General features: G+C 48.5%; 1 protein-coding gene across 14 annotated transcripts in view; it reads right to left on the bottom strand.

Moving 5' to 3' along the window:
* The window catches only part of LOC116938531 (semaphorin-4B-like), a 185,057-nt gene that overhangs the window by 52,718 nt on the left and 117,181 nt on the right, over nt 1–15,158 (bottom strand). For 12 of the 14 annotated variants that reach the window (XM_076065898.1, XM_032945722.2, XM_032945762.2 and 9 more), the window contains one exon: nt 3,782–4,181. The exons of 1 other annotated variant lie outside the window; for it this stretch is intronic. In XM_076065898.1, coding sequence (XP_075922013.1) covers nt 3,782–3,929 — 148 coding nt within the window. In that variant the 5' untranslated portion in view covers nt 3,930–4,181. Of the gene's footprint in view, nt 1–3,781; nt 4,182–14,782 lie in introns of all 14 variants that reach the window. One more of the 14 variants, XM_032945732.2, reaches the window with a different exon arrangement.

The following is a 15,158-nucleotide window of genomic DNA, read 5'->3' on the forward strand; positions in this document are numbered from 1 at the left end:
ACGGCCGCAGAAGCGCATCTGAAAGCGCGCGACGCAATGGCCTGTTGAGAATAGATTGCAAATCAGGTCACGTGATGACGACATGGACTCACAAGAGACGGACAAAAGTCAACCACGGGGTGGAGACTAAGAGAAGGCAGAGAAATTCAGAGAAAGGCTGTGGAGAAAGGCTGGCGACAGCCGTGAGATGAAGGCACCGAGTTTGGAGGCTACGGCTGGACAGGAGTACCGAAGGAAGAACAATGTGGGGGGGGGGGGGGGGAGTACCGAAGGAAGAACAATGTGGGGGGGGGTGCCGAAGGAAGAACAATGGGGGGGGGGTCTGGAACCGAAGGAAGAACAATGGGGGGGGGGTGGAGTACCGAAGGAAAAACAATGGGGGGGGGGAGAGTACCGAAGGAAGAACAATGAGGGGGGGAGTACCGAAGGAAGAACAATGTGGGGGGGGGAGTACCGAAGGAAGAACAATGGGGGGGGGGGGTCTGGAACCGAAGGAAGAACAATGGGGGGGGTGGAGTACCTAAGGAAAAACAATGGGGGGGGGGGGAGAGTATCGAAGGAAGAACAATGAGGGGGGGAGTACCGAAGGAAGAACAATGAGGGGGGGAGTACCGAAGGAAGAACAATGAGGGGGGGAGTACCGAAGGAGGAACAATGGGGGGGGGGGGGAGTATCGAAGGAAGAACAATGGGGGGGGGGGGAAGAGGCTGCAGCCGAAAACTAAAAAAACAACCAACAATCTCACGCGCTATAAAACATCGTGGAAATTGGTGCCTTAATCTGAAATTTGAAGCCGTCGTCGGGTTCGGCGGGACCCATCGCACGTGACGTTCGGGACGGCTATTGTCGGCCGAGCGAGCCGATTTGCGTGAGAGTAAACAACGCGCTCGTCTGTGTGTGTGCAATGCTGCCTTGGTCCTCCCACTCTCCTTTTCAGGGCCGTTTTCAGAACAACGAGAAACAAAATAGAAAGGCACAGAACATATAACAAAAAAAATCCCTCATCCAGTGTTAAGGCTATTGACATTTTCCCCTCGAGTTTCCAACACCCTTTATACAGTGTGTTAGAGTGGTTTCATTTCCTTTTTCGATGACAAAAAAATATTTTCCTAGCACGATCCAAGAGTAATTTTAAGTTATATGCATTAACAGGGCACAAGATGATGGCAAATGTCCCCTGGTTTGTGCCAAGAAACGTGCGGATTATTGGAGCAATCCACTTCATGGCCATTGAGGCCCCCATGCCCCCCCCCCATTTCACAATCGGGGCATTCCTCTGCATCAGAGGTTCTCAACATTGAGTCTCCACACCTCCACGGAACATCTCCGTATCTCTACCTATCAATGGATGTGTGGTGGATTAACCATTTCAATGGCTACGATTGTCGAGGATGGAGGAACGGACCCAGGAGGACAAAGAATGGGAAGAAGGAACAACCCCCTTATCCCAAAAAGATTGACGACCCCCTCCCTGACCTGCCCATGTCAGCTGGTGTGTGAATTGGTCACCGTGCTATCAGTAAACGGCAATAACTGCAGAATGCCGCTCTGTAGCAACAGCAGGAGCAATAAAGCACGCGTACAGCGCTGCTCCGCTACCATGCGTGCCGTCATCCACTGCAGAGGGCATGCCTCACTCCACACGCTCATTCATATGGAATTGGTCATACATCCTACAAACACGACCCCTCCTCAAAGAGTCGCGAAACTCAGCGTTACTTTTTCTGGGTAAATCGAGAGCATTGTTATTATAATAATTGTTATTTGAGTGGAAAAATGTATCGATTCGAAAGTATTAAAATCTTAAGCTGGCAATGAACACATAAAATCAATGAACATGTAGTAATGAATGCTATTCAATTTTCACGTGTGACAAATAATCGGTTCCAACTGCCCCTACAGCCACTGGGCGCGCTAAACATTCAACGTGATGTAAAATAATGAACGGACTCAAAACTCGAATCGTGACCCACATAATGAGCTGAGATGAGAATGGAGAGGGGTGTCAGGGCAAGGCACATGTCAGACCTTTAACAAGGATTCGTCACGGTTTCATTACTGCATCTGCCCTTTAATGAATGGGGCGTTAAGTAAAAACATTTTTACTGCAACCCTTGATAATAAATATATCCCTGGTCCAACTCCCTCCCGTGAAACACCACCCATTCCAATAAATCTTTCTAACGGTTGGAAGATCTCGTAAAAGCCGTCAAACACACAAACACTCCCTGCTTTTGCGTCATTCATTCTCGAGCACACATGACGATGGCATCAAGCAGTGGATTGATCATGGCACGCGATCAATCCACTGCTGTTAGTCAGATGTAATCCAAACCCAAACCCTTCTTCTTCGGTCCCCATTTTCTCTCCGCGCCCTCGTAGCGAACGCTTTTGGTCCCACCTCACAGGCTTTTCTCGCGCACAAACATCTCTGCTTCTCATCGTTTCCTTTCACAGCGGTCGGGGTGTAAATGTTGCGTGCTTTGTGCTCGGTCAGATAAGTGGGTGCACCTGTGCACAATCCCAGTAACAGAGCGCCATAAAGCAAGCCAGCCGAGTCTCATGCATGGCCCAACTTTACGACGACACACAGATAAACAACGTGTTATTCTAGTAGCAGAATCTAATCTTGTTGCACTGTGCTGTACTTAGTGCTGGCATTTTTTTCCCCGAAAGATCTCATTTGTGACTTGTCTGTCACCCCTGAATGCTCGGTGATAAATGTTTACATGAGTTCCTTTAGAAGCGTATTAATCTATGACCTGATTTTATACTTCACAGAGAGATGGTTTATATTATAATTATTTTGCATAGAAAAATTATCCAAGTTGGTCGGAAAAAAGTCAACAGTTTCTCATTTTCTCGGCATGTGGCATCTGCATTCTCAACAACGCATGAATCAAGCCCCTCTTGACACCCGATGTGTCTAGAAACCGCGTCGTTTGGACAAAGTGCAGCATTTTCATGTACGACAATAACGCTAAATTACCACAAACGACACCTCGTAACAATCATCGCCCCATGATGGCTACACCTTGGCGGGACCGTCCTGAAGAAGAGTCATGGGACTCGCTGAGGCTTTCCTGGGTAAACAAGCGCCCTCGTAATAAGTGAACATTTCAGCCATCACGACGGATTTATTCCCACTTTTATATTAAAGATGCAACTCCTAAAGTTTCCCCCATGCATTCTCGGCTTGTTATAGAAAATATAATTGGCATAAGTGGACAAGTTATGGGATTGTAACCAACTTATACAAAAGATATTCCTTAATAATATTAACAACAATTGCCATTTACAGCCCTGACAATCCACTGCTGGATGGAAGCCTCCCCAAGCCAAGTCAGTCACAGGAGTTATTTTTAACCGTGCCTCGCCACGCTCATCGGTGCGGCTTTAACGAAGCGGAGAACACAGAACTGCCTCGGACATTAGTCAGCACTGGCGTTGACCCTGGCTGGGAATCAAATTCAGATTTTCCAGCTCCAGGGCGCAATTCGTCGCCGCTGCACGTCACCGCTCCCCCCGCGTGTTCCCCCAACGTGCGTCCACGTGAATTGCCCAAACGGCCGTCGTCACCGTAGTGTCACGGTCACGGGTGGTACTGCTTTGCTTTGCCCGCGGCCCGTTCGCATTACCGAGCGCGATGCGGAACGTCCACCAGAAACAAGCAACTCGTGGTAGCCCGGGGGGGGGGTGCGCCCGTGTGAATCCGGGGTGGGGGGGGGTTATAGGGAAACACCCCACGTAGAAATGCACGCCCGCGGCACCGGTCACCTACCCTGGTACGTGTGCGTGAGCCTTGGCGCTGCTCCAAGCTCCGTCGCGATCGCGAGGTGCACAGACAGAGCGACGAGGCACGCGCACAGCATTGCCGCGGCCACGCTGCAGCTCGGGCACGGGGCAAGGGCGCGCGAGCAACGACGCATGCCGAAGCTGCTGCTGCTGCTGCTGCTCCCGCGAATCTTCTCCGCGTCCCTTTAGTCGCCACAAGCCAACGGTCGGGATGCTTTTTGGCCGTCGGGTTCTTCTGCTCTTGGGGTTTCTTTCGTCCTCACAGCAAGCTCGCTTCGGCGTGGAGGGTGTGCTTCACGAGGCTCTCAACAGAGCCATGTTGCTTGGACGGTCTCGTATGACCCTCTTGGACAAGGTGCGGTGATGATTTCTTCTGCGGCAATAACCTGCAAATTACACGCACATTAGACCAGAAAACGTAATCCTTGCAAATACTCTTAAGCTTCTCTCACATACGTGAATGCACATGAAATATTCTACCACAAATGGAAATGAGACCTTGGTTCAAGGAACGGTAATGTGTTTGTCGACCACCCGCTGTTTTTAATACAGATTTTACAACATCGTCGCACACGATGACAAATATCCATCCATTATCCTTGCAGGCTATTGGAGGAAGTGCGGCTAGCGAGCACTTATTCATGCTGGCACATCACACGTGGGGATGGTGATATTGGGACAGGTTCCCAGATCCAGGACAGGTTCAAATATGAATTGCTACCGATGCTCTGCAAGGCTATACATTGCGCCAACTGCAAAGCCATAATTCCTCCTGCTCACACGCACGCTAACACAGACACTTCGGCCAGCACCAGTGCCACACACCAGCACACAGCGATACTAACCAGGGTGCCGTCGCATTACTCATTCACGCCGCACGCTGACAACTAAGCAGGATTTGCAACAAATTGCTTTCTAATACATCTGCCAACTGGAAGATTGCATACATGTTTCCTGTCTCTTGATATTTACATTTTTTACACCCACGACTGCGATCAGGTGATTTCATCATCACCGCCATCTTTCCCAACACCGCTGAGTCGTCAGTTCCTCACTCACTGTATGCAAGGTTAAAACAAAAATTGTAATCTCGCTTTAAAATTTACAGACGAAGGCAAGTTCAATCTTCCTCATTCGGCCTCAAAACTGGCCTACAGACCAAATAAATGCAGACAAAGCGGGAACTGCGTCGTGGTTTGAGGAACCGATGGTGTCGCAGTAAATGTGCCCAATGTGCAAGGTAGGACCCGCTGGTGAAATTGTGCGGTCGTAAAATACGCCAGACTTGCGCCACGCTACCATTAACTTTAGAGCAGTGTCACCAATTTACTTCAGCAGAGCGACACCGAGCGTCTCAAGCGTCCTTGCGTCGAGACGTTGGGGATATTCCATTGATGAGCGCTGTGCATGTGGTAGGCAATCAGAGGACCAAGGAGAAGAAAAAAAAACCCCTCGCTGTACAGATGGGTCCAGCAACCCATTTCCTGTACTGCCACCTTCCAGGTGACCTCACATCCCACAAAAGAGGTCTTTGGGAGTGTCATAAATCCGTGTGGTTCACCCGCCAGCCGTCGTATGCAAAGCAGCGGATGACAGGCGTGTGCCACCCTGCCTGGTGCGGTGTTCGGGGGCGCACGCCACCACCAAGCGCGCGCGTGCTGTCCCCCCCCTCGTCCCACGTGGCTGCCATCAATTACCTCCATTACAACTCGCGCACACACTTGGCGCAACGCCACGGTGCACAGCCCACGACCGAGATCCTCAGGCGCTCTCGTGAGTGAGGGGCACATCCCCGAGTTCGAGACTAGACCCTAGGTAATTTGTTTACTTGATTTACTTATTTTCAGCACTTCTAAAGCCCAACCGGATGGAGCTGTGGTTAAGATTGCCGAGTTCACCGTCGGAACATGCTGGCGAATATCTCGTCGCAGTCAGCCGTCAACTTGGCCTCTCCAGGGCCAACAAACGGCGTGCCGTTTTGTGGGCAAGCCACACGTGGCTAATCTCTCGGGAGGACAGTCGCTACCATACCACTGTGGAATCTACACCACAGCTCCAATGTTCCTTATAGTGCCGGATACCGACTCAACATCTACAAAATGCCGTGAATGAGCTGCGAACTTTATCATTATTATTATCAATGAGTGTGGCTTCAAGGGCATCCATTATGAATCGCGTGCGTTGCGTGGTGCCGTGCCTTCGCCGCGTGGCGAAGAGCAGCCGTTCAATGGAGGCGGCTGCGATGCGACACAATCACGTCGCGCGATAAGCAGAGTGTGCGTGCAACAAAAAAAACCAATGGGCCGCCACAGCGTGGCTGCGATGATCTCCGCCGTGCCTGCAGGGGAAAGAGGCTCCGGCTGCAGATAGACGCGCGGGCACGCAGTGCCAGATTCCCACACAGGTCGTGAGCGCATGATGGAGATTTGGTGCCAACCAAGAGCTATATTGATTTAATTGCTTGCTTGCTTGCTTACTATCGTCATTATCATTATCAGAGCCGGAGGAGGACTTTGACCTTTCATTCATTGTGAAAAATAAATGAAGGCACGTTTCCCGCGAAGCCGACGCAACAGATTTGCGTGCAAAGCCGTGATCGTGGATTGTGCACCAGCATGTACAATCGAATGCCTCTGGAGAGCGCAAAGATTAAATATAAAGATCCCCCATACAACGTGCACAGTTTTGTTGGGGGAAAGCGCTGATGTTTGCATACCGCATCAGGAAGTCATCGTAAACCTGGGGGTGGACAACAATGTGGCGCTTCCGACATCAATCGCCACTGATGTTGGCGGACTCACATCGCCGGATTCGTAGCGCGGCGCGCACACCACTGTGCTTCCGCCCCCCAAAGCGCAACAACAAAAACAACAACCGTCACCATGGCGCTTGTGCCAGGCTAGGTGCACGTCGAGTTCACAGTGATGTCGAACGCCAGCTGGGAGGAGGTCACGGGACAAACCCAGGTGCCACGGGTCGACTGAATGAGATGACTGCCCCGATGCACCAACTGTGCCCCCTACTGTGCCAACTAAACGCACGCGTGTGTGTGTGTGTGTACCGTACACGCAAGAAATGCAAAACGTCAGTATTCCTGCGCCGAATTGAGCAACGAGCGGTTCTCGTTTCCATTGGTGGTGCGGACTCAGCGGTGGAAATTCCACATTTGCATAGCAGGGACCAATTTCCCATCACAAAACAAACAACTTGCGGACTTCCCACCATGTGGTACGGATTTTATTGACCCTGAAAAGGATGATGGGATTCGTTGACCCTTGCTAAAATTTGAACTTGTGCCCTCACAAGCCAAAGGTTCACACCATGTGGGCTATATCCCCCAAAACACTTGAGCTTTTTCCTTTTTTATTTACATGCCAACATTTGTTTACAGGTCACTATTTATTTATACGAACAACAGAGCCGTGCATGAATATCTGGAACAGCATTGCCTCTGCTTATTCAGTGCGTGAACAACAGTAACAATGTGCAATTGTGCCACCTACACTTTGCGCCGTTCACACTAATTGCCTGCATATTTTACAACATTGACATCCATCGCGAATGGAAGGAATAACAATTAGGACTAACCCTTGCAGCGGCGTGATGCGAGGTGACCATAAAACCACACGAGCTAAACCAAGCTGACCTATATTGAAACAAGTAAAACGAATTATTTGGTGATGCTGCTGCTGCTGCTTTAGCCGTGGTCCACAAAGCACAAATAACAAAAGCATCACAATCAATAACATCGGGCTAAAAGGGAAGGTATATAATAGGTTATCTTTCAGGCAATGGCTCTTCTTCGCAGCACATAAATAGAGAGGTCAGAGGGCGTTATTGACAAGTGCGCTCCGTTTTTGTGTATATTTCAAAGGGTTTCCTTGTAACCGAATCAGTGCTGCTGAAATTATTCACTCCCTGACGGCTATGGGAGCCGAAAGGGGGTTGTGTAAAGAATACTTTTTTTTAAGCGCAGAGACAGATACACATGAAGGAGATGTATCGTCTGCTCATCCAAATCGTTCGATCGCAAAGCGGATCACCGGCCGAAGCAGGTGACAACGTTACGCACACGGCGCTCTTTCTCACCAGCGACGCATGGATCGAGTTGAACACGAAGTTGAGGCAAACGGTGCAACGGTCACCGGTGTCAAATTGTTAAACGAATGCCGGATGAAGAGTTGATTCGGTATTCTGAAATCGGACGGGAAACAATTCCATCACTGCTCCTCTCTGCCTCAAAAGGCATTCATGGCAATTGCCAAAGTGCCCGCTTTGTTTATAAGTGAAATACAATGATATGCCGACTTAAAAATTTCGTGACTGCAGGAATTCATATTCTTTGGTTCTTTCGATAAAGTCACGTAGATAGAAAATAAAAAAATGCAGTCTTCATCGTGTGAAGTTTAGAGCAGCAGAATGCAGGAAGTAGCTATGATCAAAAACATTTTAAAAAGATGAGTTACCAAACAAATATAACAGCTGCACTGACCCGATGACCTGTAGTTAGAGTTTATCTCAAAACTGAATCTTTGTGGCCTAATCAGATGCAGTTACCGATTCAGGACAATGATGTTTGAGTTGACCCTACTTAGATTTAACAGGCGATGATGATGTTGATGATTATAATACTCCTGGTGTCTTTAGCAACTGCACAGATTTTTCGCTGGTTGCGGGGGGGGGGGTGTTGGTGGATTTTCCAAGCTATAAGCGAACCATCCGATAACTTGTTGAGACGCAAAAAGGTCTAGATCTGCAGTAGACAAGACCATTGTGCGTTGGTTACAAGAATAAACCATCGCTCATACAAATGTTTTCAGGCTTTACGGAAAGGATGCCTGAGAATTGTTTCCTGTAAATATCGTATTTAGAGCTTTACTGGGAGTTTACTTCTGCATAGGGAATGCATCCGATGGGAAATGCCATCATGAAAAAAGGTTTTTAGCAAGGAACGTTCTTTGAATATTCGGGAATTTATTTTACAAACGTATCTGTCCAAAGTATTAAAAATGTAGACACACAGCAGGTTAGAGGCACTAAAGGAATTAAGTTTTGCTTAACTTAGGATTAACTTAAGATGAACTCATATGCCGAGGCCTTTGAAAGGGTTGTTATTCTCTGCGATGTTGGGAACAGAGAGCCGAGAAAGATCGCGAATCGGAGATTGGTGGCTATAACTGTTTGAGGTTTGCGAGATTCGTTTAAGTTAAATATAATTAAGGTTTACTACTCAGAGCAGACTACCTTTGAAGAAAATTACACCGTGCAAAGGTGAGTCAGTAATACCAAATAAAACACGGCATATTAAAACCACCTGTTTCCAAGATTTTTTATACAAAATAACAATCACATGTATCTGCGCTAAGTATGTAATACGGCAATTCATCACCTTGTGGATTCTATGAATCACAATGATTCAAGTTCGTGACTCAATTCAACATCATCCGTCTTGGTCAATCCACTGCTGGATGAAAGTGGCTGCCATCTGTAACGGTCCTGCGATGCAATAAATTGCACCCAAGACGTCCCCCCCCCCCCTCCATTCGCTCCTTTGGCTGCTGCTCTGTAACTTTTCTTGCCCAGTGGCCATCAACGACGTATATCCTGCGCAAAAAAAACGTAAGCCGCAAGCCGCTTTTTTGTCCCGACGATCAAAGTTACATCCTTAACTTGTGTACATTCTCCAATCCCCGCAGTCCCCGCTCAGTCTCAGCGTAATCCTAAGCATGTGGATCTCTGCGCTTCTTGCACGTGTTTGGCCCGTCCTCTTCGTCGGTGTCCGATCCATCCGTCATAGCCGATCGAATAGTAACAAGAGGCGTACCGTGAAGCCGGTATTCGGTTGATTTTCAATGGTACCCAGCACCGAGAAACACCAATTGCAAAATAAACCAAAAAAAAGAAATCTAAATCAAACCGAACAATCGTGACTGTAATTAACCACGGGATATGTTTATGTTTTCTTGTGTTTAAACAATGCAGCTGAATGTCGCTGGAAACAATGCAGCGCATGCATGCTTCTGGGCTACACGGTAGACTGAGATGTGGGGATGATATGGTTAAGAAGAGTCAATTGAGTTCAGCCAAAATTAATTTGCACCAGACAAATGATGGCTTAATTTAAGAGTGGCGAGGAGGGAAGATTTATATTTGGCTATCAGTCATTTACAACTGCAACGACTTGATGAATTGTCACCATCCCCGTTTTTACCATCTCATTTGTTGTACTGCTTCTCATATTTTTTCTCTCGTTTGTTTTAGTTTGGTTCTTCGCATTCGCCTCAAAGCGAATATAAGCAAGCGTTTGCATCGATCAAAAAAAAAATCATGCCATCACACGCGCGTGATTTTGATTCATGTATTTGGATCATAATAATAATAAAAAAAATTTAAGCAAAGTATCAAAGCATCGTTGCTCACTTAACCACAGAAGAGTGCGCGGTCAGCCGGGATTGATTGGCATCGGTCAGGCCACAGGATCGCTCGCAATTAAAAACAAAGCTAGCAGTGCTTTATTGTTTCGTCAAGGGGCGTACCGGTAGGTAAGGTTTGGGCAGGTAGTTTGGATAAAGTCCAGCATTAACAAATGTTACTATTGAGAAGATAAACAACTCACTTATTTGGCCGCTCGCACGACTTGTTCGTACACGTCAGTCCGCGTGAGGGCCGTGTCGGGCCCACATCTGAGTGGGGCGTGAAGGTGACACAACTCCGCCGCCAAGGTAATGGCCACGTGGATACCCTCGTGATTATTTATACCCCCCCCCCCCCCCACCAGTGGTTCGATGGATTGTCATGCATTGGGCGTCGCGATGTTTTGCAGAATAAAAAAAAATCCGTCCTTTTTGATAAGGACGCGGCGAGTATAGCAGCACCTCGAGTGGGGCAGCAGGAAGGCACCAGAGGGGGGGGGGGGGTCCCAAAGGCAACGTGCGAATCGCCATCTCCCACGACACAAGTGGAAACGTTTAACATTATCGGGTGCCCAACATGTGCAATGGCATGGGCCATACGTGTATGGACAATAATACATTTTTGTTAATCCGCTGCTGGATGATGACCTCCCAACTCCACGTGGGCCATGAAGGCGGGGCGTGGGTTCAAGGAGTTGACCCCGTTGTCATCCCTGCTTCTCACCAAGCGAGCAGCAGCACGGGCTGCTGAATCGACCACTTCCGCAAATGATTTAAAACAAGTTCCGCGTAGGAGAAACAAATTCCTGCGTGAGATTCTGCACCCGGTACGAATCGCATAAACGGGCGTGTAATCGTGACAAATGTTCTCTTGATCCTGCAGCAAGTTTGCAAAACACATTCGCAGGGCATCTTCGGCTTTTATCTTTTTCATTTTTTTTAGTACAAACAGGTGGCGTTTCCGCGGGACACGGACGCTCGAGCAGAGCTGGGCGGTGGACGCAAGCCGCCGCCGCTACTGCTAGCCAAGCCGTGCGAGCCCCTTTCAGAGGCGACCAACACGGCACACTGCAGCCAGCTCCCGACACGGCCCAGGAACAATACGCGCTGTATTTAATTTCAAGCGCTTTTTCAGAGCGAGGCTTAGTAACCGTAAACTCCGGCTCTTGCAGGTACAGACGGCAACCCTACACTGCAGTTCCATTTGATTTGCGACGAAAGAGGCCAAAATAAAAAAAAAAATTCTAACAGATCTGGAGACCGGAGCACCGAGTCGCTCCGGTAGCCGATGACTGGTCCGAGGGGTTATGGGTGGGGGTATGTGGGAAGGAAGGTGTGCGTTGAGTAATCTGCAGAAACCTGTCGCCGCGGATGCGATTTCAATCTGGAGAGTGGCAATGTTTATTGGAAGAGTCACGCAAACTCCCGGCATTGATGCCATCAATCTGTACCGCTCCGAGTAAGACAATCTGCAGCTGCCCGCATCGCGATGAGAGGCCCTGCTGCCGCCGATGCTGGATTGTGCAACACCGTGCGGCAAGAGAGTCGAGGGCGTCACCACCGCTCGTCGAGAATACGCACAAGGCAAGCCAGCGGCAATAGCCACGGCAATCGTGGCATCGGTTTCGTGCCCTCGTGTCCAGCACCATCCCCCCCCCCCCCACCATGGTTGGTGGTAAAGGTCAACAGAAACGTGACCCTTTGATTTATCAGCATCTCACAGCAGAGTGAAACAACAACAAAAACACAACTGTGGTTGGGGAACCATGTGCGGCGCGTGATACAGCATCGTCAAATGTTACGTTAAAAAAAAATCACGTAACAGTCCGACTATGCAATAGTTTTTACTCTAATTGGCATGCCACATGCCGACCGACCGGCGGCACGCAGAGTAGTAAACTCTGCATTATTTATGGCCGATGGCCAATTAACTCCTAATTGCTGATAAAAAAAACCCCGCAGGTTATAAAACAATGCACCATGTGACCACATTTACAGCGTTCCCTATTTAAAGCAAATTGGAAGCATGAACAGCTTAACCTTTGTAATTAACCTAGATTCTTTCGGCACTGCGGTGGCGAGATGTTAACTCACTCGCCTGTATATTTGGAGTTTGTGTGTCTCTCCGTGGTCGCGGGGATTTTTTTTACTCCGAGTCCTCCGGTTTTTTCCCTCCACATTTATTTGGCTGCGATACATTTCCATACAATAAGCCACTTCGTTGAGCTATCACGCGTGGCCAGGTCGCTTCTGAAAAAAAGAGCTAAGAAACTCTTACCTGGTTCAAATAAAAAAATAGTTTGAGAGAACCATGTTGAAAAGCGACACCAAATAAACAGTGGCCGAAGCTGCGCATTCTGCGACCACAAACGATCCATCAACTCCTTTATTTAGAACGTGTTGGTAGCGATGGCCTACTGAGGATAAACCTGCTTTTGCATCAGATACCAGAGTCCAAAATACAGCGATGCAAAAAATAGGTGAGGTCGAATTCTGGCCCAACTCACTCACGTATGCACGCAGTGTAACATCAGAAGCCTCAGCGTTTCACAACGACCAGGAGCAATGCAGTCACCTCGTCTCCAAGCCCCTACAAGCGAGCGATTGGCAAAGCCATCACACTTTGGGTTTTGGTCTTGAGGCGGGGGTTTAAAATCCACATTCCGATGGCGGGGCCCAGTATATCCATAAAATAACCGTTGCCTTCCGGTAGTGGGGCTCACCGACCATGCACCGCCACGTACACTCGCGACATAGGACTCGGCCAAACATCCTGGTGCAGGACCCTCGTTCAAAAGAGTCTTGAGGCTCACTGTGGTGTCCTTGCACGTGAATGGCAATTTATCGACCTTGGATGGACGGCGGGCCGAATTGATCCCGCACTGCTTTCCGTTTGCGAGCAGCGTGCTCTTAAAAGCACGGTGCATCACTATCAACGCCACCACAAGGTCGGGTGAGTGCACACGCAAAGCGATCCATTTAGAGATACCCCATTGATTTCCAACGGCCCTCTTTCGCCTCGACAGGTGATTTAATATTGTGAACGTGATGGAAAGTGACAGATTGGATGGAGATTCCTGGAGGATCTACGGCTCACGCATACGTGCAAAGTGACAACGTAGCAATGCCGATTCCAGGAGACATTTGGCCGTGCGCCAACGCAAGGGAAAAATCATTTTGCAAATTGAATCGCAAATTGTCACGCAAGTTCAATTAATGTATAGAAGAAAAAGAGAGCGGAGGGCAATAATATTCGACAAGAATGTGTCGCATGCACAGCATTCCAAGATTAACATCCCTCAATCACAATTTCACGCTGTATCATCAGCCATGATCGATCCACTGCTGGATGAATACCTCTCCAAGTCACTTCCTTAAACAGATCTGCGATGTAGCAATATAGTATTGTAATGCATCCGGATGCTAGTTGGGTTATCGAACATAAAATGATCATACGTTATATACGGATCACCCACGTACTATATTTTGTTGCTTATAAACTGCGAGGGGTGGGGGGGGGTTAACGTTCGCGTGTGCCGCCAACGCGTGGCACCGCGAGGATTCCGCCGATGCGGAATCCTCTTGCCTGGACGCGTTTAGCTCGCGTCCAGGCAGCTCGCGTCCAGGCAAGAGGATTTTGTGGCCGTGGATTTTGTGGCCGCGTTGACGGAACGGACTCCCGAGTTCACGGCGCCGGGGTAAGAGCAAAGTTACCGACGTCGAGAAGGAGGATGGCGGGCAACCCTTTCTGCGGTGCGATTATAAGGGACCACTGTTAGGTCGGACAAACGCGTACTGCAAACCAACGTAGGTTGGGTCGGAGATGCACCGAAGATATAAAACACATATATAAATCATGATTTAAAACTTTCGTGACTGCAGGAATACATATTCTTTGGTTATTTCAGTGAAGTCACGTAGATAGAAAATAATAATAAAAAAATAAAAAATGTTAATAACACAAGCGATCGCCATCAGGCGTCGGGAGTTTTTGGTTTTTATAAAATGTTAAAAGTGTATTATTTTATTATTTTCTATCTACGCGACTTTACCGAAAAAAACAAAGAATATATATGAATCACTGCAGGATCCCCCCCATACCACCACCACCATCCAAAACAGATACGTTGCTTCCACAGATTCGTCTCGGTTAAAGGGGGGGAAAGGCAATTGACTGGTAATTGTAGAAAATAAACGAAAACTGTAAGATTAAGTAACTTTACAAAGTGAACTTGTGGGGTGTCATTGTGTTGCCGAGACGTAAATAACATCTTGGCATTTAGACTCCTTACCCTTCTTTTTTTTTAAAACAACACACGCGCATGATTTGCAGTAGATTGATTACTTAGACATTAACTTCAGCTTTAAGCAACGAAAACAACGACTCATCATCATCAACGACGACGACAACAACATTGTCACCACCACCAATCGCCAACAAACATTCTCTCCGAACATCCCGGAGGAAGGGAGAGAGGCACGTGAAACTGGGATCGCGCACCCACGAACCACCTCGCACACTTCCAACAAGAACACGAGGAGCAGCGTAAAAGATCCACAAGTAGCTCACGAACCATTCTTTCACGGCGCTCGCAGGAGAGGATGACGACGACGACGATGATGATGATGAAGCCGTCTTGGTGCCTGCTCCTAAGACGCACCCATCCCCCCCCCCTCAATGAGCCATCGGTTGCTTGCGTTCACTCTCTCTCTCTCTCCGTGGCTCAGCGCACGGATGCGACAGCGGTAGTAGCAGCAGGCGCACTCTTTCACAATGTCTCTCCTCCCCCCCCACCCTTCCTTTGCACCAACAGTCGCTTACGCACACGCCTGCCAATTTTCATCTAATTGTTACCCAAGCTTGGTGCAAGTACAAACAAGCGCATGGGGAGTGTTTTTCCTTCTCTCTCTCTCTCTCTCAGGGTGCGGAGGCGGAGAGGTAGGGGAGGA

This window comes from Petromyzon marinus, chromosome 1, assembly GCF_048934315.1.
Source record: "Petromyzon marinus isolate PM22_M1 ecotype Great Lakes invasive population chromosome 1, UKy_Petmar_22M1.pri1.0, whole genome shotgun sequence".
NCBI lineage: Eukaryota > Metazoa > Chordata > Hyperoartia > Petromyzontiformes > Petromyzontidae > Petromyzon > Petromyzon marinus.